The sequence below is a fragment of the Oncorhynchus kisutch genome, linkage group LG11 (genome assembly GCF_002021735.2).
Source record: "Oncorhynchus kisutch isolate 150728-3 linkage group LG11, Okis_V2, whole genome shotgun sequence".
NCBI lineage: Eukaryota > Metazoa > Chordata > Actinopteri > Salmoniformes > Salmonidae > Oncorhynchus > Oncorhynchus kisutch.
This window is the reverse complement of record NC_034184.2, coordinates 77,966,592-77,989,080: the sequence shown is the minus strand read 5'-3', so window position 1 is coordinate 77,989,080 and position 22,489 is coordinate 77,966,592. Positions and strand designations below refer to the sequence as shown.

The window sequence follows — 22,489 nt, the reverse complement described above, 5'->3', positions numbered from 1 at the left end:
GTTTGGGGTTGTGCTCGCCCCTCCATTTCCTGTTGTCCACTATCAGCTCCTTTGGTCTTGCTGACGTTGAGGGAGAGGTTGTTGTCCTGGCAGTGTCTGACCTTCCTATAGGCTGCCTCATCATCCTTGTAACTTCCCTACCCTAAACCCTAACCAGACATTTATAACTAATATATTCATAATTAACCATAGCTTCTTGTTCCATCTGTTCCCTAACTTACAGTTTACATTTAAACATCAATGGGTTGACGTCAGAGTTAGACATCTCAAGAATCCCATTTAGTCTTTTCCGTTTATACATGGACAGCCTGTCTGCTCAGAAGAGAAACATTTCAACAATAACACAGTCATACCAAGACAAAGAATCATCAACATAACTTGTATTATTAAACCGCGGTTTGAAAATACAAGTTTACCTTCATCACCTCAGATGAAAAGAAAAGTTAATGGCATCACTATTTGGTGACAGAGAATCAGAATAGACAACTGGAAAACAGACAGCAATAGGATCACCCTCCACCCACCAAACAATAAGACCGTGATCTATTGACTGACTGACTAACACCAGTTCAGGTACAGAGGTTATTTCCAATTATGGTTATGATCAATCCCTTTCAGGTTCTAACTTGTATGAAGGGCTGTGTGGGACATTCAGCATGGCCAAGTTCTCTCCCTTGCACGCGCACACACACACACACACTCTTTCGCTCTCTCAAACGCACACACACACAGCATATAACCCCCCCCCCCCCCCCAGCAATCACGATTAAACAATAATAAAGGTTTAAAATTTAACACAGGTAATGAAACTTCTCCAAATGTGATCGGTTTGAACTGTTTGTTAAAACTAGTTACTAGCTAGATATGCCTTCATCCTGCTCCTATCCCCCCTCCTCCTCCCTCCATCCTGCTCCTATCCCCCCTCCATCCTGCTCCTACCCTCCCTCCATCCTGCTCCTACCCCCCCCCCCTCTCCTCCCTTCCGTCCTGCTCCTACACCACCTCCTCCCTCCATCCTGCTCCTACCCACCCCCCTTCTCCCTCCATCCTGCTCCTACCCACCCCCCTTCTCCCCCCATCCTGCTCCTCCCCCCCATTCTCCCTGACAGATATAAAAATAGAGATCTGGGACAGACTGTTACCCCCCCGTCTCCACCTCCCAAGGACTGCTCTAGAAGTCACCCTTAGGCACAGATCTAGAATAAACCTACCCTCCCCAAATCCATCTAAGATGGACTGCGACCCATTTAACCCATTACACAAACACGGACAGTTCTGGAAGTCATAGAGCTAGGATCAGCTTTCCCTCCCCAAATCCTAACTGTTACCCCACTGTTCCCTTTGCCCCTCAGAGCACCGGTGGAGAGACTATCTCTTGCCCCTCTTGTTTCCCACCGGGGGCTTCTTGAGCTGTAGCAGGGGACCTCCCGTGCCGAAGCCCGTGGCGGTAGGGTTGGACACTCCAAATGTCAGGCCGGCAGATGCGTTGAGCCCGGGGTTACTGAAGTTAAACCCTGAACTACTGCTGCTACCAAAACCTGGGAGGAGGAAAAGAGAAAGAACATGAGTTATTCATATTTAGAATGCTCATAGGGTGTCTGCTGAGACATGAGGTGAGGAGTGTGTGTGTACCTGCGCTCAGGCTCCCTCCCGAGGCCTTGCTGGCGGAGGAGAAACCAAATGAGCCCCCCGTTGCAACCCCCCCGAAACCTGGACCCCCAACAAATACTGCAGGAGAGAGAGAGGGAGCCAAGCTTTAGTAAGACATTCACTAACTATGCTGCCTCGACATGACATAGAGAGAGAGAGAGAGAGCTTAGCTTCCTGGACACACACTCTATGCTGCTACGACATGAGTGAGACAGACATACAGACAGACATGAGTGTTGCTGAGACACAGACAGAGAGACAGACAGACAGACAGACACAGACAGAGAGAGCTTAGCTTCATGGACACACAGACACACTAACTATGCTGCTATGACAAGACGGAAAGAGCTTAACTTCATGGACACGGGTGCGGGCAGACACACACACACACACAAACTGCAAGGGCGTGTGAGGAAAAGAGGGAGTTAAGCCTCCGTAATGGCTCACTGACACACAGGGTATACTGAGAGTAGACCAATGAGGAAAGAGCAGCTGGTATCCAAACAGGATATACTGACGAATAGACCAATGAGGAAAGAGCAGCTGGTATCCAAACAGGGTATAATGACGAATAGACCAATGAGGAAAGAGCAGCTGGTATCCAAACAGGGTATCCTAAGAGTAGACCAATAAGGAAAGAGCAGCTGGTATCCAAACAGGGTATACTGAGAGTAGAACAATGAGGAAAGAGCAGCTAGTATCCAAACAGGGTATCCTAAGAGTAGACCAATAAGGAAAGAGCAGCTGGTATCCAAACAGGGTATCCTAAGAGTAGACCAATGAGGAAAGAGCAGCTGGTATCCAAACAGGGTATACTGAAAGTAGACCAATGAGGAAAGAGCAGCTGGTATCCAAACAGGGTATACTAAGAGTAGACCAATGAGGAAAGAGCAGCTGGTATCCAAACAGGGTATACTGAGAGTAGACCAATGAGGAAAGAGCAGCTGGTATCCAAACAGGGTATAATGACGAATAGACCAATGAGGAAAGAGCAGCTGGTATTCAAACAGGGTATCCTAAGAGTAGACCAATGAGGAAAGAGCAGCTGGTATCCAAACAGGGTATACTGAGAGTAGACCAATGAGGAAAGAGCAGCTGGTATCCAAACAGGATATACTGACGAGTAGACCAATGAGGAAAGAGCAGCTGGTATCCAAACAGGGTATACTAAGAGTAGACCAATGAGGAAAGAGCAGCTGGTATCCAAACAGGGTATACTGAGAGTAGACCAATGAGGAAAGAGCAGCTGGTATCCAAACAGGGTATAATGACGAATAGACCAATGAGGAAAGAGCAGCTGGTATTCAAACAGGGTATCCTAAGAGTAGACCAATGAGGAAAGAGCAGCTGGTATCCAAACAGGGTATACTGAGAGTAGACCAATGAGGAAAGAGCAGCTGGTATCCAAACAGGATATACTGACGAGTAGACCAATGAGGAAAGAGCAGCTGGTATCCAATGAAGAGAGTAAAGCAGAGAGACCCACACCAGACCCCAGCTACAGGCAGACTGTTGTTTCAGCCCTAGATAGTGAAGAGCTTAAAAACTCAGATACATTCCCTAATACTGCCACCTGTCTTACACAACAGGCGGAGGAACAAAGGGTGAGGAACAGAAGAAGTTAGAGATAAAAAAAATGAGATCAAGAGTGAGAAAGAGGGGGATAGTAAAAAGTAGGAGGATGAGAGGTAGATGGATGGGGATGAGACAGACTAATGTAAAAAGACAGGTACTACCTCCAAGGCCTGATGAGCCTGTGCTAGAGCCCACTCCTGAGGCAAAGGGGTTTCCCAAGCCAGACCCCAGGGGTGCCTGTCTCCCTGAGACAGACAGAGAGAACATAGCTTACTCCTCTGTACTACAGTCTGTTACTGAAGTCAAGTTCCCCCCTCTCCTCTGCAACGTTCAGTGGTGGTATAGACTGTGTGTGAGTCCAAGAGCGTGAACAGAGTAACATCAGGGCCCTGTGGATCAGTGGTTCTATATTACATTAGACTCCAGTAGTCTTCTCAGACTCCCATCCCAACACTAACCTTATGGCCACATCTAAGTTGTTCCCCTTGATATACCCAATGACTACTGATAGGCTGCTTATTAGTGATAATGGAAGTGAGAACTATGGGTTGATTTTCACAGATCAAATGGTAAATGGCAATTCCACAGTAAACGGAGTGATGCTGAGACTCAGATTTTTCTAAATGGATTTCAAACGAAAAACAACTCTTTGCACAAGGACGACTTTTAACAGTTTCCACTAAACATTTCACAAAAACGCATTGACAGGGCATTCGGAAAGTATTCAGACCCATTCCCTTTTTCCATATTGTTACAGCCTTATTCTAAAATGGATTCAATAATGTTTTTCTCCCCTCAATCTACACACATTACCCCACACATTACCCCATACATTACCCCACACATTACCCCATAATGACAAAGTGAAAACAGGTTCAGACATGTTTGCAAATGTATTTAAAATAAAAACAAAGAAATACCTTATTTACATAAGTAGTAATAGTATTCAGACCCTTTGCTACAAGACTCAAAACTGAGATGATTTTTAATGATTTGGAAAAGCACACATACCTGTCCCACAGTTGACAGTGCATGTCTGAGCAAAAACCAAGCCAAGGTCAAAGGAATTGTCTAAAGCGCTCCGAGACAGAATTGTGTCAAGGCACAGATCTGGGGAAGGGTACCAACCATTTCTGCAGCATTGAAGGTCCCCAAGAAAACAGTGGCCTCAATCATTTTTAAAATGGAAGAAGTTTGGAACCACCAAGACTTCCTAGAGCTGGCCGCCCAACCAAACTGAGCAATCGTGGGAGAAGAGCCTTGGTCAGGGAGGTGACCAAGAACCCGATGGTCACTCTGACAGAGCCCCAGAGTTACTCTGTGGAGATGGGAGAACCTTCCAGAAAGACAACCATCTCTGCAGCACTCCACCAATCAGGCCTGTATGGTAGTGGCCAGAGGGAAGTCACTCTTCAGTAAAAGACACATGACAGCCAACTTGAAACAAGATTCTCTGGTCTGATAAAATCAAGATTGAACTCTTTGGCCTAAATACAAACCGTCAAATCTGGACGAAAACATTTTTATTTAAATCTTTGTCATTATGGGGTATTGTGTACAGATTAATGAGGGGGAAAAACAATTTAATACATTTTAGAATAAGGCTGTAACGTAACAAAATGTGGAAAAAGTCAAGGGGCCTGAATACTTTCCGAAGGCCAGTGGAGAACAGTGGAGATGCTGGAAGTTGTTAAGTCGTCCTTGTGCATAGAGTTGTATGGTTTGTTTAACTTTGCAATCACTGGTTTTTGTTTGACATCGATTTTGGAAAAATCTGAGTCTCAGCATCACCCTTCCAATGGAATTGCCCTAAAGTAGATGTGATAGAAACATGGAAGGTAGGACCTTCACTCAATCTCAGGGGACCAGTCTTGTTTCTTTTTAGCGGTTCTCAAATTGGATTTTAGAGTTTCAGCCTCCGCTATAGTATTAGTTAATTCTCTTAAATCCAATTGGATTTCTAAAATGAGTGATTTACCAGTCAAAAAGAAACAAAGACAAGGTCGCTCCTTTAAAAACTAATTTATTATCAAATGAAAGCAATGCCACTTACATAAACGAGACAAACAGTTCAAGGACACAACCGACTGTTAAATCCTAGCTGCTATGGTTGTATTTGATAAGTTCTCCAAAATGGTTCAAGATTCCACGAGTGAAGGAACTAGCATGTGCCAGGAAAAAATGCTGCGCAAACAATTATTCATATGTCAAGTTTCAAAAGGCACACAATATTATTTAGTGTCAGATATATGCATCAACAACAACAAGCATTGGTTTAATATATAAATATAAACTGGGTGGTTCGTGCATTGAATGCTGATTGGCTGACAGCCGTGGTGAATCAGACTGTATACCACGGGTATGACAAAACAGCAATTTTTACTGCTCTAATTACATTGGTAACCAGTTTAGAATAGCAATAAGGCACCTCGGGGGTTTGTGGTATATGGCCAATATACCACGGCTAAGGGCTGTGTCCAGGCACTCCAGGTTGCGTCGTGTTTAAGTCGTAGTATATTGGCCATATACCACACCCCCTCGGGCCTTCTTGCATGCGCATATTTATATAGTGGGGAGAACAAGTATTTGATAACCTGCAAAATCGTCAGTGTTTCCTACTTACAACGCATGTAGAGGTCTGTAATTTTTTATCATTAGGTACACTTCAACAGTGAGAGACGGAATCTAAAACAAAAATCCAGAAAATCACATTGTATGATGAAGTAATTAATTTGCATTTTATTGCATGACATAAGTATTTGATACATCAGAAAAGCAGAACTTAATATTTGGTACAGAAACCTTTGTTTGCAATTACAGAGGTCATACGTTTCCTGTAGTTCTTGACCAGGTTTGCACACACTGCAGCAGGGATTTTGGCCCACTCCTCCATACAGACCTTCTCCAGATCCTTCAGGTTTCGGGGCTGTCGCTGGGCAATACGGACTTTCAGCTCCCTCCAAAGATTTTCTATTGGGTTCAGGTCTGGAGACTGGCTAGGCCACTCTAGGACCTTGAGATGCTTCTTACGGAGCCACTCCTTAGTTGCCCTGGCTGTGTGTTTTGGGTCGTTGTCATGCTGGAAGACCCAGCCACGACCCATCTTCAATGCTCTTACTGAGGGAAGGAGGTTGTTAGTCAAGATCTCGCGATACATGGCCCCATCCATCCATCCTCCCCTCAATACGGTGCAGTCGTCCTGTCCCCTTTGCAGAAAAGCATCCCCAAAGAATGATGTTTCCACCTCCATGCTTTACGGTTGGGATGGTGTTGTTGGGGTTGTACTCTTCTTCTTCTTCCTCCAAACACGGCGAGTGGAGTTTAGACCAAAAAGCTCTATTTTTGTCTCATCAGACCACATAACCTTCTCCCATTCCTCCTCTGGATCATCCAGATGGTCATTGGCAAACTTCAGACGGGCCTGGACATGCGCTGGCTTGAGCAGGGGGACCTTGCGTGCGCTGCAGGATTTTAATCCATGACGGCGTAGTGCGTTACTAATGGTTTTCTTTGAGACTGTGGTCCCAGCACTCTTCAGGTCATTGATCAGGTCCTGCTGTGTAGTTCTGGGCTGATCCCTCACCTTCCTCATGATCACTGATGCCCCACGAGGTGAGATCTTGCATGGAGCCCCAGACCGAGGGTGATTGACCGTCATCTTAAACTTCTTCCATTTTCTGATAATTGGGCCAACAGTTGTTGCCTTCTCACCAAGCTGCTTGCCTCTTGTCCTGTAGCCCATCCTAGCCTTGTGCAGGCCTACAATTTTATCCCTGATGTCCTTACACCCTCTCTGGTCTTGGCCATTGTGGAGAGGTTGGGGTCTGTTTGATTGAGTGTGTGGACAGGTGTCTTTTATACAGGTAATGAGTTCAAACAGGTGCAGTTAATACAGGTAATGAGTGGAGAACAGGGGGGCTTCTTAAAGAAAAACTAACAGGTCTGTGAGAGCCAGAATTCTAACTGGTTGGTAGGTGATCAAATACTTATGTCATGCAATAAAATGCACATTTTAAAAATCATACAATGTGATTTTCTGGATTTTTGTTTTAGATTCCGTCTCTCACAGCTGAAGTGTACCTATGATAAAAATGACAGACCTCTACATGCTTTGTAAGTAGGAAAACCTGCAAAATCTGCAGTGTATCAAAAAACCTTAGCCAAATACATTTAAACTCAGTTTCACAATTACTCACATTTAATCCTAGTAAAAATTCCCTGTCTTAGGTCAGTTAGGATCACCACTTTATTTTAAGAATGTGTAATGTCAGAATAATAGTAGAGAATGATTTATTTCAGCATGTATTTCTTTCTTCACATTCCCAGCGGGTCAGAAGTTTATATACACTCAATTAGTATTTGGTAGCATTGCCTTTAAATTATTTAACTTGGGTCAAACGTTTCGAGTAGCCTTCCACAAACTTCCCACAATAAGTTTGGTGAATTTGGGCCATTCCTCCTGACTGAGCTGGTGTAACTGAGTCAGGTTTGTAGGCCTCCTTTCTCACACACTTTCTCAGTTCTGCCCACAATTTTTGTGATGGCCACTCCAATACCTTGACTTTGTTGCCCTTAAGCCATTTTGCCACAACTTTGGAAGTATGTTTGGGGTCATTGTCCATTTGGAAGACCCATTTGTGACCAAGCTGTAACTGATGTCTTGAGATGCTGCTTCAATATATCCACGCAATATTCCTCTCTCATGATGTCATCTATTTTGTGAAGTGCACCAGTCCCTCCTGTAGCAAAGCACCCCCACAACATGATGCTGCCACCCCGTGCTTCACAGTTGGGATGGTGTTCTTCGGCTTGCAAGCCTCTCCCTTTTTCCCTCCAAACATAACGATGGTGGTCATTGTGGCCAAACAGTTCTATTTTTGTTTCATCAGACCAGAGGACATTTCTCCAAAAAGTACAATCTTTGTCCCCATGTGCAGTTGCAAACTGTAGTCTGGCATTTCTATGGCGGTTTTGGAGCAGTGGCCTTTCAGGTTATGTCAATATAGGACTCGTTTAGATACTTTTGTACCTGTTTCCTTCAGCATCTTCACAAGGTCCTTTGCTGTTGTTCTGGGATTGATTTGCACTTTTCGCACCAAAGTAAGTTCATCTCTAGGAGACAGAACGCGTCTCCTTCCTCAGCGGTATGACGGTTGCATGGTCCCATTGTGTTTATACTTGTGTACTATTGTTTGTACAGATGAACGTGGTACCTTCAGGCGTTTGGAAATTGCTCCCAAGGATGAACCAGACTTGGGGAGGTCTACAATTTATTTTTCTGGGGTCTTGGCTGATTTCTTTTGATTTTCCCATGATATCAAGCAGAGGAACTGAGTTTGAAGGTAGGCCTTGAAATACATCCACAGGTACACCTCCAATTGACTCAAATGATGTCAATTAGCCTATCAGAAGCTTCTAAAACAATGACATCATCTTCTGGAATTTTCCAAGCTGTTTAAAAGCACAGCAACTTAGTGTATGTAAACTTCTGACCCACTGGAATTGTGATAAGTGAAATAATCTGTCTGTGAACAATTGTTGGAAAAATTACTTGTGTCATGCACAAAGTAGATGTCCTAACAGACTTGCCAAAACTATAGTTTGCTAACAAGTAATGTGTGGAGTGGTTGAAAAACAAGTTTTAATGACTCCAACCTAAGTGTATGTAAACTTCCGACTTCAACTGTATGTATATATATATAAAATATGTCAAACCCTCCAGAACAGGCCCCAGTATTGCCATCTGTGTTAGTAAAGTAATCCAATAGGGAAACTACACCTCTCCAGCCAATAACATCAGTGTTGTACATACTACATCCCAGAGCAGCTCCCTGGCTCTATGTAACTAGCCCTGAGTCTGTACAATGAGTGGAGGGACTGTCTCAGCCAGTCAGTCCAACCACTACGACTCTTCTGATCTCATTGAAGCCCTCAAAAAGGCCCAAGATTCATCATGGTCCTGTTAGCCATCACTGTTATACACTAACAGGAGTCTGCCATCTGCAGCAGCCCTATGAGTTCCAGAACCAATCAGAGTTCCAGTTCCACATTATCTACTCATTCTAGAATATTTCAGAGTGGTTCTGGAAGGTTAGCGTGAGAGGGTGGACAGACAGGTCAGAACAGCAGTTGATTATCTCAGAGCACAAATTGTCACTCAGAATACAGAAAAATACTGATTCTTGGTACCAATGTTCCCACTGGCTTTCTCCAAGCAGTCGATACGAGCAGCAAGATCACGGTCTCTCCCTTGATAAACTAGTGAGTGATGTAATACTGAAGCCCTTCTATTGAATAGATAATGAAACTAAAGAAAACTAGGTTCCGTCTGTACAGAAGGTCATCAGCCCCTCTGCTATCCATTTCCTGGAGCCAGCTAAGCCTGCATGGTAGACCACCCGCCAGTGTGAAGTAGTGTGTGTAGGAAATACTGATAAATCATTATCTCAAAAAGGTTCATGGAGAACACACAGCGATACATTCAAAGTTGGATGGACTGTCAGGTAGAAGTGTGTATTTAGACCAGGGGTGTGAAACTCATTCCATGGAGGGTTTAGTGTCTGTTTTTTTCCTTTCAATGAAAACCCAGACAACCGTGTGAGAGGAGTGCCTTACTAATTAGGGACCTTAATTCATCAGTCAAGTACAAGGGAGGAGTGAAAACCCTGACACTCGGCCCTTCATGGAATGAATTTGACACATGCTTTAGAATAGTGGTTCCCAACCTTTTTGGGGTACTTTACCACCAACTGAATTGTGTTCTGCCCGGAGTACCCCTGAAGTACCCCCTCATGCATTTGACCAGTAACCCTATGGTCTCATGAGTCTTCTCCAGTACCCCCTCATGCCCTATGTCTCATGAGTCTTCTCCAGTACCCCCTGTGGATAGTCCTAGTACCCCTGAAGTACCCCCTCATGCCCTATGTCTCATGAGTCTTCTCCAGTACCCCCTCATGGCCTATGTCTCATGAGTCTTCTCCAGTACCCCCTCATGGCCTATGTCTCATGAGTCTTCTCCAGTACCCCCTGTGGATAGTCCTAGTACCCCTGAAGTACCCCCTCATGCCCTATGTCTCATGAGTCTTCTCCAGTACCCCCTGTGGATAGGTCTAGTACCCCTGAAGTACCCCCTCATGCCCTATGGTCTCATGAGTCTTCTCCAGTACCCCCTGTGGATAGTCCTAGTACCCCTGGTTAGGAAACCCTGGTTGGGATACTCTGGTTATACCCAATGACCATCACCAGCTAAGGCAGTCAGTCAATGTTCTATCTACATACAGACACATACATATACCTGGCCACTTTGGTAACCGCAGCCTGCTATTATTGCCGTGACAACTCCATGGTAACTTTAAGAAGCTGCCATGGTTACAAAAAGGGATTCATTTCATTAACACAGAAAACAACCTCTTCTGCATGACCTGTACAGTAAGTCAGTGTTCCCCCACTCTGGTACCCCAACAGTACATATTTCTGTCATGTCCCCGGACAAGCACACCAGATCCTACCTGTCAACTAATCATCAAGCCCTTGACCAGTAGAATCACAAGCGTACTGTTGTGGGTACTGAAGGAACGGAGTAGGGATCCACTGCAGTGAGTAACACTATGTTTGTAACACTAGGCTATACACCCCTCAAACTACACTCTGGACCTTGAAGCCAGTTCCACTGCCTTGTTTCATTGTTGCCCTCTAATCAGGGACTGATTTAGACCTGGTACACCGGGACAATTAACTATCAGGCAGAACAGAAAACCTGCAGACACTCGGCCCTCCGTGGAATGAGACTGACACGTGCAGTACACTGTCGGTCTAACTTGTAATTGTGCATCAAGGCATACACACACACACACGCGCACACGGTCCTCAGCTAAACCAGTTTGTACAAACCCCCCCCCCCCCAAAAAAAAAAACAAGTTGAGGCGCAGTTTTGGAACTAAACCGATTTGACTCCTAAAGGGTGCTTCTAGGGTGCTTCTATTTTAGATATAGATCGATAGAGAGAAGAAAAGCATAGCCATCTGAATATAATAATCATTTGGTGGATGCTTAGGTTTGTTCCATTTCATATATATATATCCCAACTCTCCCTGAGACACCCTCAGAGTAGAATCACAGCCAGGGAATGCCATTATCAAGTAGGGTCAGATTCCATCTCGCGACCTTTCAGTTACAGGCCCAACGCTCTAACCACTAGACTACCTGATGAATAAATGGTTGCTAGGTTTATGGACAGGCGGTTTCAACAAACAGCCTGCTAGAGACACTTCTGGTAACTTCTGACACATTTAGCGCCAAACCACAGAAAGAAATGACAAAAAAGGGTTTGGCACTTGCTATGATCCTTTCATGTTTTCTTCCTCTAATCCTCCAGCTCTCCCCCTTTCCAGAGAAAGAAAAGAAACTAAACTAAAAGTTTGGCACTGGCTACATTGCTTCTCATTCTCCACTTTCTCGCTCTCCCCCTCAGTCTCCCTCGTCCCCCTCCCTCTGTCAGACTGAGGGGTTGGTAAGGTGAAAGGTCAAATATAAAGGGTCAGGGTTCTAGAACTTGAAGGCGGAGTTCACACCTGGGCCGGGCTGCTGCTGGCTCAGCGTGGCTGCCATGGCGACCGCTGCTGCGTTAGGGACACTGCCGAACGGGGCGGGACCGATTGTGATGCGTGGGGCGCTCTTCCACTTCTTACTGGCCGCCCGCTTGGACTCGAAAACATCAGTGGAGTCCTCCAGGAAGGCCCGGCAGTATCCCAGGTACTGCTGCTTCAGGATCTACCATAGAGGAAGAACCTCAATCGCTTCATTCTAAATACTTTATTTATAGCTCTTGGTGATTGGTCAAGGTGATGTTGTTAGCGGTCTGTAGGACTTACCTTGACGTTCTCGTGTACTGACTGGAGCTGAGCAGCCAGACAAACAAACGTCTGGTACAACTTCTGCATGGCCAGAGACAGATCTACACATGTAGTATGAAGAGAGAAACACAACAAACACAGAGTGTGAAGTCAGGAGTCCTGTGGTGTGATGTGTGATCCACTGCTTCTGTGTAGAGGTGATTCTCACCCTGTGGTGTGATGTGTGATCCCCTGCCCTGTGTAGAGAGGTGAATCTCACCCTGTGGTGTGATATGTGATCCACTGTCCTGTGTAGAGAGGTGATTATCACCCTGTGGTGTGATATGTGATCCACTGTCCTGTGTAGAGGTGATTCTCACCCTGTGGTGTGATGTGTGATCTGTGGTGTGATATGTGATCCACTGTCCTGTGTAGAGGTGATTCTCACCCTGTGGTGTGATGTGTGATCTGTGGTGTGATGTGTGATCCACTGTCCTGTGTAGAGGTGATTCTCACCCTGTGGTGTGATGTGTGATCCACTGTCCTGTGTAGAGAGGTGATTCTCACCCTGTGGTGTGATGTGTGATCCACTGTCCTGTGTAGAGAGGTGATTCTCACCCTGTGGTGTGATGTGTGATCCACTGTCCTGTGTAGAGAGGTGATTCTCACCCTGTGGTGTGATGTGTGATCCACTGTCCTGTGTAGAGAGGTGATTCTCACCCTGTGGTGTGATGTGTGATCCACTGTCCTGTGTAGAGAGGTGATTCTCACCCTGTGGTGTGATGTGTGATCCACTGTCCTGTGTAGAGAGGTGATTCTCACCCTGTGGTGTGATGTGTGATCCACTGTCCTGTGTAGAGAGGTGATTCTCACCCTGTGGTGTGATATGTGATCCACTGTCCTGTGTAGAGAGGTGATTCTCACCCTGTGGTGTGATATGTGATCCACTGTCCTGTGTAGAGGTGATTCTCACCCTGTGGTGTGATATGTGATCCACTGTCCTGTGTAGAGGTGATTCTCACCCTGTGGTGTGATATGTGATCCACTGTCCTGTGTAGAGGTGATTCTCACCCTGTGGTGTGATGTGTGATCCACTGTCCTGTGTAGAGAGGTGATTCTCCAGCTCCTCTATCTGCTGTCTGTACTGCTGCAGCTGGACCTCAAACTGATCCACTAAACACCGGAAATAACTAGAGAGAGAGACAGAGAGAGACACAGAAAGAGAGAATGACAGAAGAGAGACAGGATTCAACCTTATTAGGGATAAAATGCAGTAGATTAATCTGTGTGGTTCTAAAGGACAATGTGCTAAGGTAAGTTCAGGGGGGTGTGACGATGATGGGACTACTCACTCATAGGGAGCTGAGTTTTCATGTTGGAGTCCAGGGGGTGTCTTCTGAGTCCGTAGAGCTATGTCTGCATTCTTCAACTCCTACACACACACACACACACACACACACACACACACACACACACACACACACACACACACACACACACACACACACACACACACACACACACACACACACACACAGGGAGACCCCCACTATCAAGCCCAGCAACTCTAAGGGCAATTTAGTTTTGATCCTGAATTCCTCAAAGGACAATGTGACTTCAGTGTGTGTACCAGCGCAGCCTCCATCTTCAGGTGACCTATAGCCAGGGCGTTTCTCTGTAGTCCCGAGGCACTGACAGACAGCAGCTGTTTGAGACTCCTGATGTCGTCCTGAACCTTCAGCATGGCTTTAGATGACATCCTGCTGATCTCCTCGTGAACCTGCTTCTGTTCCTTCACAAACTTCCTACAGGACGGTAGAAACTCACACGTCAACACAATGGATATTCATGACCACCGTGTTAGAGATGTGCGTAGACACACGCACATGACGATACCACGACTTCTTCACTTACTGGAAATGGTCTACATCCTGACAGATGACTGGAGGCAAGTTTTCATCTTTCAACGCTTTACTGTCCCTGAAAGAGAGAGCGAGAAACTCATTATGACAACCATAAGGGGCAACTGCAAGCCGGCATTGGTCACACTGCGGAATCTTATTGGTCCAGACAGGTGTCAGTCAGTAGTACTTACTGTGGGCTGGCCCCTAATGATTTGTCGCTCTTTTTCTCTGAGGAAGTGCTGAAGTCAACTCCGCCCAGTCCAAGGCTGGGGGCTGTTGAGATCGCCGTCGAAGTAGAGACTAGAGAACCTAACGTCAACCCCCCTGAACCAAGAGTGGTCTGGGCCAAACCTGGAAACACACACAAGAGTTAACACAAATAAACCCCATGACACAAACACACATACAGAATCAAGCTCGCACATGTGTTAGTCCCATACAAGCGTAATGCTGACCCCAGTCCTCCCAGAGTGGACTGACACAGACCTAAGACTATTATATCACCAGAAAGGTGACACACACAGAAAACAACTGACAGATCATACACTACCTCTAAATAAGGAGAGATAACAGATCATACACTACCTCTAAATAAGGAGAGATAACAGATCATACACTACCTCTAAATAAGGAGAGATAACAGATCATACACTACCTCTAAATAAGGAGAGATAACAGATCATACACTACCTCTAAATAAGGAGAGATAACAGATCATACACTACCTCTAAATAAGGAGAGATAACAGATTGATGTAGTTAACTAACCAGTAGGAGTCATGTTAGAGAACAGATAGATGCAGTTAACTAACCAACTAACCAGTAGGAGTCATGTTAGAGAACAGACAGATGTAGTTAACTAACCAGTAGGAGTGATGTAAGAGAACAGACAGATGTAGTTAACTAACCAACTAACCAGTAGGAGTCATGTTAGAGAACAGACAGATGTAGTTAACTAACCAGTAGGAGTCATGTAAGAGAACAGACAGATGTAGTTAACTAACCAGTAGGAGTCATGTTAGAGAACAGATAGATGCAGTTAACTAACCAACTAACCAGTAGGAGTCATGTTAGAGAACAGACAGATGTAGTTAACTAACCAGTAGGAGTGATGTAAGAGAACAGACAGATGTAGTTAACTAACCAACTAACCAGTTGGAGTCATGTAAGAGAACAGACAGATGTAGTTAACTAACCAGTAAGAGTCATGTTAGAGAACAGACAGATGTAGTTAACTAACCAGTAGGAGTCATGTTAGAGAACAGATAGATGCAGTTAACTAACCAACTAACCAGTAGGAGTCATGTTAGAGAACAGACAGATGTAGTTAACTAACCAGTAGGAGTGATGTAAGAGAACAGACAGATGTAGTTAACTAACCAACTAACCAGTAGGAGTCATGTTAGAGAACAGACAGATGTAGTTAACTAACCAGTAGGAGTCATGTAAGAGAACAGACAGATGTAGTTAACTAACCAACTAACCAGTAGGAGTCATGTTAGAGAACAGACAGATGTAGTTAACTAACCAACTAACCAGTAGGAGTCATGTAAGAGAACAGACAGATGTAGTTAACTAACCAGTAGGAGCCATGTTAGAGAACATACTGGAACCCAACGATAGACCTGTGGATGGGGCCACACCCCCTAGGTTGAGAGCAAATCCTGTGGCTCCTTGTTGTGGAGCGGTGGAGGTGAGGACGGAGCCTAGCGTCAGTCCTGCCCCTGAGGGGGCCGAGGAGGCAGCAGTGAGGGAGAAGGGTTGGGCCGAGGCAGACGGTTTATTGAAGGCCATACTAAAGCCCGTGGTAGAGGCTGCTGGGGCACCTGGGAGAGACCAGGAAAGAGCTGGGTTAAAGGTAGATTCAACCGTATGACGTCAACGAGAACAAATTCATCTGCAGAGACTGCTACTATTGGTTTGTCATGCTAAGGCTCAAATTGGGATCAGCCAATGGTAGACGAGGACGTCATGACCGATGTGTCGCTACGTTGACAGAACATTTGCCTAACGTACGGCCTTTAGTGGGTGCAGCAACACCTGCAGTGAAACAAGAACACAACTCCATAACTACAATAATCACCTACACCTATGTGATGTCTGTGCATTTCTTTGTGCGTGGGTGAAAGAAGCATGAGGCAGGCCTGCAGAGGGAGACAGACAGACAGTCGTAAAAACGTGTGTGTGTGGTGTGTATTAGAGGTCGACCGATTATGATTTTTCAACGCCGATGCCAATTATTGGAGGACCAAAAAAAGCCGATACCGATTAATCGGACGATTTAAAAAAAATGTTTTTGTAATAATGACAATTACAACAATACTGAATGAACACTTATTTTAATTTAATATAATACATCAATAAAAATCAATTTAGCCTCAAATAAATAATGAAACATGTTCCATTTGGTTTAAATAATGCAAAAAAAAAATGGAGAAGAAAGTAAAAGTGCAATATGTGCCATGTAAAAAAGCTAACTAGCTTTTAACGAGTCTTCAATATTCCAAGGTAAGAGATTTTAGGTTGTAGTTAATATAGTATTTATAGTACTATTTCTCTCTATACCATTTGTATTTCATATACCTTTGACTATTGGGTGTTCTTATAGGCACTTTAGTATTGCCAGTGTAACAGTATAGCTTCTGTCCCTCTCCTCGCCCCTACCTGGGCTCAAACCAGGAACACACCGACAACAGCCACCCTCGAAGCAGCGTTACCCATCGCTCTCCACGAGCCCTTGCAGAGCAAGGGGAACAACTACTCCAAGTCTCAGAGCGAGTGACATTTGAAAAGCTATTAGCGCGCACCCCGCTAACTAGCTAGCCATTTCACATCGGTTACACCAGCCTAATCTCGGGAGTTGATAGGCTTGAAGTAATAAACAGCTCAATGCTTGAAGCATTGCGAAGAGCTGCTGGCAAAACACACAAACGTGCTGTTTGAATGAATGCTTACGAGCCTGCTGTTGCCTACCACCGCTCAGTCAGACTGCTCTATCAAATATCAAATCAGACTTAATTATAACATAATAACACACAGAAATGCGAGCCTTAGGTCATTAATATGATCGAATCCGGAAACTATCATTTCGAAAACAAAACGTTTATTATTTCAGTGAAATACGGAACTGTTCCGTATTTTATCTAACGGGTGGCATCCATAAGTCTAAATATTCCTGTTGCATTGTACAACCTTCAATGTTATGTCATAATTACGTAAAGTTCTGGCAAATTAGTTCGTAACGAGCCAGGCGGCCCAAACTGTTGCATATACTCTGACTCTGCGTGAAATGAACGCAAGATAAGTGACAATTTCACCTGGTTAATATTGCCTGCTAACCTGGATTTCTTTTAGCTAAATATGCAGGTTTAAAAATATATACTTCTGTGTATTGATTTTAAGAAAGGCATTTATGTTTATGGTTAGGTACAGTCGTGCAACGATTGTGCTATTTTCGCAAATGCACTTTTGTTAAATCATCCCCCGTTTGGCGAAGTTGGCTGTCTTTGTTAGGAAGAAATAGTCTTCACACAGTTTGCAACGAGCCAGACGGCCCAAACTGCTGCATATAACATTACCCTGACTCTGTTGCAAGAGAAGTGACACAATTTACATAGTTAAAATAAATTCATGTTAGCAGGCAATATTAACTAAATATGCAATTTAAAAAATATATACTTGTGTATTGATTTTAAGAAAGGCATTGATGTCCAAAAATACAGATTTCTGATCGTTATGAAAACTTGAAATCGGCCCTAATTAATCGACCTCTTGTGTGTACCTACCTGAGGCAGGAGTGTTAAAGGAGAACCCCCCAGTAGGTTTCTGTGCGAACAGGGACCCCCCCAGGCCCAGAGAAGAGGTGGTGGTGGTGGAGGCTGTAGCCCCCAGAGTAAAGCTACCCATAACTGCTGCAGCTGGGGTACTAGAGAGAGGGGGTGAGAATGAGAGGGAGGTGAGAAGTACAAAACATTACTATGCCTCACCTGTTATATTACAGTTTTTATGACACTGTCACAAACAATGTATATCTGTTTTGATGTTGAATGGGTACAGTAAGGATGACAGCAAAGCCCCAAGTCTAAAACTCACACTGATTACAAACGATCACAAAGCCTCTCTCTCTAGCAAACACACACATTCAGAAGAGAAACACAAGCAGTTGATGCATCCATAGCACATGTGGTAGTTAGCAGTTGATCATGACTCTCAGTTCCATTATATTACACATATGAGTCATTGGACGAAGGAGTCTTCTGTAGGGGGGGTGTTTTGTGGTACTGTACGGTTTTGGAAGCATGAGGTCCTTATCTTTCATATCAGGTTAAAGTGATACAACCTTTATAGGGTTAGGATTCCCACATTTCCATGTTACTGCGCTTGTTTACGGTAAACATACGGAAGACAGACGACCTGTGTGAATGAGGAAGACCTGTACTAATTAGCTATCTGCGTTTCTGAACGTCTGTGTAAAACGGAAGACAGGTGCCACAATTATGTTGTCACTGAAAAAAAACTGTCGCTGCAACAGTTAAAACAGTGTACAGTATGTGTGTATTTTGCATTTGTGAAATTATTGCTGTGATATGAAAGTAGAGGGATTTATGTTTCTAAGAACCGTACCGCAATTGAGAATCGACTCGCGTTTAGTTGGAGTATGTGGCTGTTTTGGCTTCCACTCCAGAGACAGTTCGACATTTACACACAGCATGTAGCTAAAGAAGGTCCTTGGACTAAGTAGTAACGTTATGCTTCTTTAATCTAATATAGTTAGGGAACTACTTAACGTCACAATTTTAACAGTGGGGTTTATTACGATTACTACTGGAAAGCTGACGTTAGTTAACTACCTAGTTAGCCAGTTGGTAACAATCCATGCTGGGTAAGTTAATTAACATGATAAATCAGCTAATTTTCGTGATCCGTGGCCGACACTTCTTACCTGGCAGTGCCTCCAAACGAAAACCCTCCGCCGGTGTTCGTGGATCCAGACCCGAAATTAAAGCCTGACATCTTCTTTTATAACAACAGGCCAATATCTTGATGTAACTTTTGTTAGCCGATTGTTCACTAGTTAGCAACTAGCTTTTGGATAATAAAAAACCCCTCACCCGCATGGAGGCCCAGTCTGACATCATGGTAAACTAAAATAATAACCACTATTCGGCTATTTCAACTCACACGCTTAGTAACGTATAACATTTGACAAAGATCGGAAAGTTAGTCATTTATGCACAAAACCAGCACTAAAATGTTAACGTTCCGTCTGGACCGGTTCTGTTTTCCGTTCCGCGCTTCACCCGGAGTGGAGATGTATTTTCCAGTTCCATTGGCCTACTAGGACAGTGGTGTCTGGAGGATTTAGCAAATTGGACGGTCATGTCAGGACATCTAGCGTTTGATAGTGGTAATGACCACAATGTACATTTCTCATCATGTGTGTGAATACGTTGAGAAAAAAAGTGCTTTGCTAATTTGAAAACGGTAAAATGGCAAAAAAAAAATGGCATATTACGGTAAAATGGCAAAGAACGTACTCTGATTTGACGTCAGTGCTCTTCACGTCGGAGCTTTAGATAAAAGGCCTGAGTTTTACAAGGAATAAGTAATTGTTCTGCCCCAGCTGGCATGAGAGGAATATTGACTTTGTTCTTGATGTTTTCGACAACAAGGGTAATATTCTCACATATGAACAAAATAGTTTCCAATACATTTCAGAGAGTTTATTCGTGTGATCAAAGCCGTTCCCAGTGGTCTAACTACACTAATGAAAACTCATGTTAGCTTTGGTAATGATCACAAAGTTGATCCAGAACCAGTGTTGTCAACTCATTTTCAGGGGAAGTGGAAGCACAGAAAGTTGCTAAATGACGTTGTGATGTCATTGCGTGATAACATGATAACGTAAAACTGCGTCATTACGTAGAATACACATCTCGGAAAAAGAAAAAAAAAGAAGATTGGCCATCTCGGCAAAAAATATGATTTGACATTTGTTCAGGTACAGACTCCCACTGTACTTCTGGCTGTACATTTTTGATTGAAACATGTTGACTGATGTTGTAAGTTCTGTTTTATTTTTATATTTTTTTTATGTGTTATTGACTTGTTAATTGTTTACTCCATGTGTAACTCTGTGTTGTCTGTTCACACTGCTATGCTTTATCTTGGCCAGGTCGCAGTTGCAAATGAGAACTTGTTCTCAACTAGCCTACCTGGTTAAATAAAGGTGAAATTAAAAAATAAAAAATACATTCGTGAGCAACTATATTCATTGGGTTTGGCTCGTCGAACCCGTACTACTACTGCTGCTGCAGTCAGACAACAATGATTTACTGAAATTGCTGCTGGCCTGCTGCTGACGTCACTCACAATGCACGTTTGCAGCCAGGCACGTGTGTTGTGACTGAGAGTGTGACAGAGAAAATCGTTTTTGTGTCATTTAGAGGGAAAATGCATGCATTTTAGCGTTTGAGTCACTTTTCAAAAGTTGCTAAAAGTTTCAAATACATTTTTTTAAATAGCTAAATTTGTTGCTAGGTGCTGTTGGCAGGGTAGTCTGAAAAGTTGCTAAATCTAGCAACAAAATTGCTAAATTGGCATCACTGTCCAGAACTCAGATTGGAAGGCGTGGGCATACTTGAGAAATCTTGTAATAAATATATAAGACAAATTCTTCATTCACAAAACCAACTTACACCGAGAGGAAAGTTTTTCTGGAACATGCTTATTCCTGACATTGTCTGGAAAAATGCATGGTCATGGCCTTACAAATATTGTATACCAAACAAAAGTGCAGGAAGTGCACTTCAAAATTTTACATAAGATATATCCATGTAATTCTATGATATCCAAATTTGTGGCAATTGATGATATCTGTGTTTTCTGTGAAAAAGGTGAGAATCTGTCTCACTTGTTCTTTGAATGTAAATTTGTGTCAGAATTTTGGGAAAACCTTGCAAAATACTTATTTACCATTATGAACACTACCTATGTTTTTGACATGAAAGATATAATATGTTACTATTGCAATGATAACAAGACCATTGTTGTTGATTTATTCTTGTTGCCAAATACTTCATACACAAACAAAAATTCCCAAATTCTTTACCAAAATTACACATCTTTTTAATTGAATTTAACTATTTTATTAAAACATTAACCCTAGTGAACAATAACAAGAATAACATTTTCCTCAATCATTACAATAAGATTTTTTCAGAGTGACTACAATTGTACTAGAACTGTTTTAAAAAAATATTTATTGTTGGTTTCAGTATTTTCTCGTTAATACCTGCGTTCTGTTTTGTATCATGTAAGAATGTCAATTGTTGATCTGTATTTTGAATTTAAAAAATAAAATTGGCCAGAGTCCGAGTTGGAATTCCGTGGGAGGTGCCAAGATGGCGGCTTGAACAGACGCTTTTCTTTTTACCGAGCTCCGTACCAAACTTCAGAAAGATTGTGAAAAAAAAACAAGTTTACAGTCATTACTATTTTTATTTGTTCAATATATAAGACCTTTCCTGTGACTGGAATATTACATCAGAATTTTACAAATTATTTTCTGAACAAGTAGCTCCCTTCCTATTTTAAGTATTTTTTTAAAGAGTATTAAAAACAATGTTCTCCCTCCTACAATGAGTCAGGGGTTAATAACACAATAAGCCTAAAAAAGAAGTGCTGCTCATCGATAACTGGCGTCCAATTTGTCTTCTTAATAATGACTATAAGATATTAGCCTTACTACTTGCAAAAATAATTAATGAAGTCCTGGATGAAATCATTGATGAAACACAGTCTGGCTTCAGGAGGAACAGACATATTTCTAACAATGTCAGACTAGTATTAGACATACTTGTCTACTCAGACCTAGGACTGAGGATAGCTTAGCTTTTAGATTTTTATCATGCATTTGACACAGTAGAGCATCAGTTTCTCTTCCACTCCCTTGAGAGACTTGGCTTTGGGGATTTTGTCTGTAAGGCTATTAAGACTCTCTATGCAAATGGTCTATCAAATTGAAATATGGCAGCTCACCTAGATTTGAGTAAAAGAGAGGAATTAGGCAAGGTTGTCCTACTTCTCCTTACCTGTTTTTATTAATCACTCAACTTCTTGCAAATTCTTTAAATAATAGTCCTGTACAAGGTATTTCCATAGCTGGTAAAGAAATTATTATAAGCCAGCTGAAAGCCGCTAACCAAATTCCCATATCGATCAGTGTGATACAATCCTTTTCCAAAGCGTCTGCTCTATAGCTTAACATTAATAAATGTGAACTCATAGCTGTCAAATATTGTGTGACACCTTCATATTATGGTATTCCAGTAAAAGAAGAACTTACATATTTAGCCATAACCATTACAAAGGATCGGAAGTCTAGAGGCTTACTAAATTTGAACCCTCTTTTTTTTAAACCCAGAAGAAGCTAAATCAATGGCTACAGAGGGACTTATCTTTAAAAGGTAGAGTCCTAATAACCAAGGCTGAAGGTATCTCTAGACTAACATATGGCGCTCAATCTTTA

The 22,489-nt window shown here is 43.1% G+C and overlaps 1 protein-coding gene across 4 annotated transcripts; it reads right to left on the bottom strand.

Annotated features, from left to right (window-relative positions):
- Positions 1–330: 330 nt before the first annotated feature.
- LOC109899203 (nucleoporin p58/p45-like) lies at positions 331–19,802 on the bottom strand. Of its 4 annotated transcripts, none has more exons than XM_031836355.1 (13): positions 18,902–19,443; positions 17,745–17,884; positions 15,540–15,785; positions 14,152–14,311; positions 13,971–14,036; positions 13,687–13,861; positions 13,409–13,488; positions 13,128–13,246; positions 12,096–12,178; positions 11,796–11,994; positions 3,387–3,470; positions 1,633–1,728; positions 331–1,538 (listed from the first exon to the last, which is right to left on the bottom strand). In XM_031836355.1, exons 1-13 carry the CDS (start codon positions 18,970–18,972, stop codon positions 1,369–1,371), a joined length of 1,689 nt encoding a protein of 562 aa, XP_031692215.1. In that variant the 5' UTR covers positions 18,973–19,443; the 3' UTR covers positions 331–1,368. The 4 variants fall into 4 exon arrangements, with proteins under 4 accessions (XP_031692215.1, XP_031692216.1, XP_031692217.1 ...); XM_031836357.1 differs by lacking the exon at positions 18,902–19,443 and adding an exon at positions 19,671–19,802 and having other exon boundaries at positions 1,076–1,538; XM_031836356.1 differs by lacking the exon at positions 3,387–3,470 and having other exon boundaries at positions 18,902–19,440.
- Positions 19,803–22,489: the final 2,687 nt, after the last annotated feature.

Bases quoted from the DNA above. Each gene is read 5' to 3' on its own strand.
- LOC109899203 (XM_031836355.1), bottom strand. From the start codon at position 18,972: ATGTCAGGCTTTAATTTCGGGTCTGGATCCACGAACACCGGCGGAGGG. The intron at 14,037-14,151 runs GTAAGTACTACT...TCTCTCTTTCAG, and splicing joins TCATTAGGGGCCAGCCCACA to GGACAGTAAAGCGTTGAAAG. The intron at 1,539-1,632 runs GTACACACACAC...TCCTCCTCCCAG, and splicing joins GGGAGGGAGCCTGAGCGCAG to GTTTTGGTAGCAGCAGTAGT.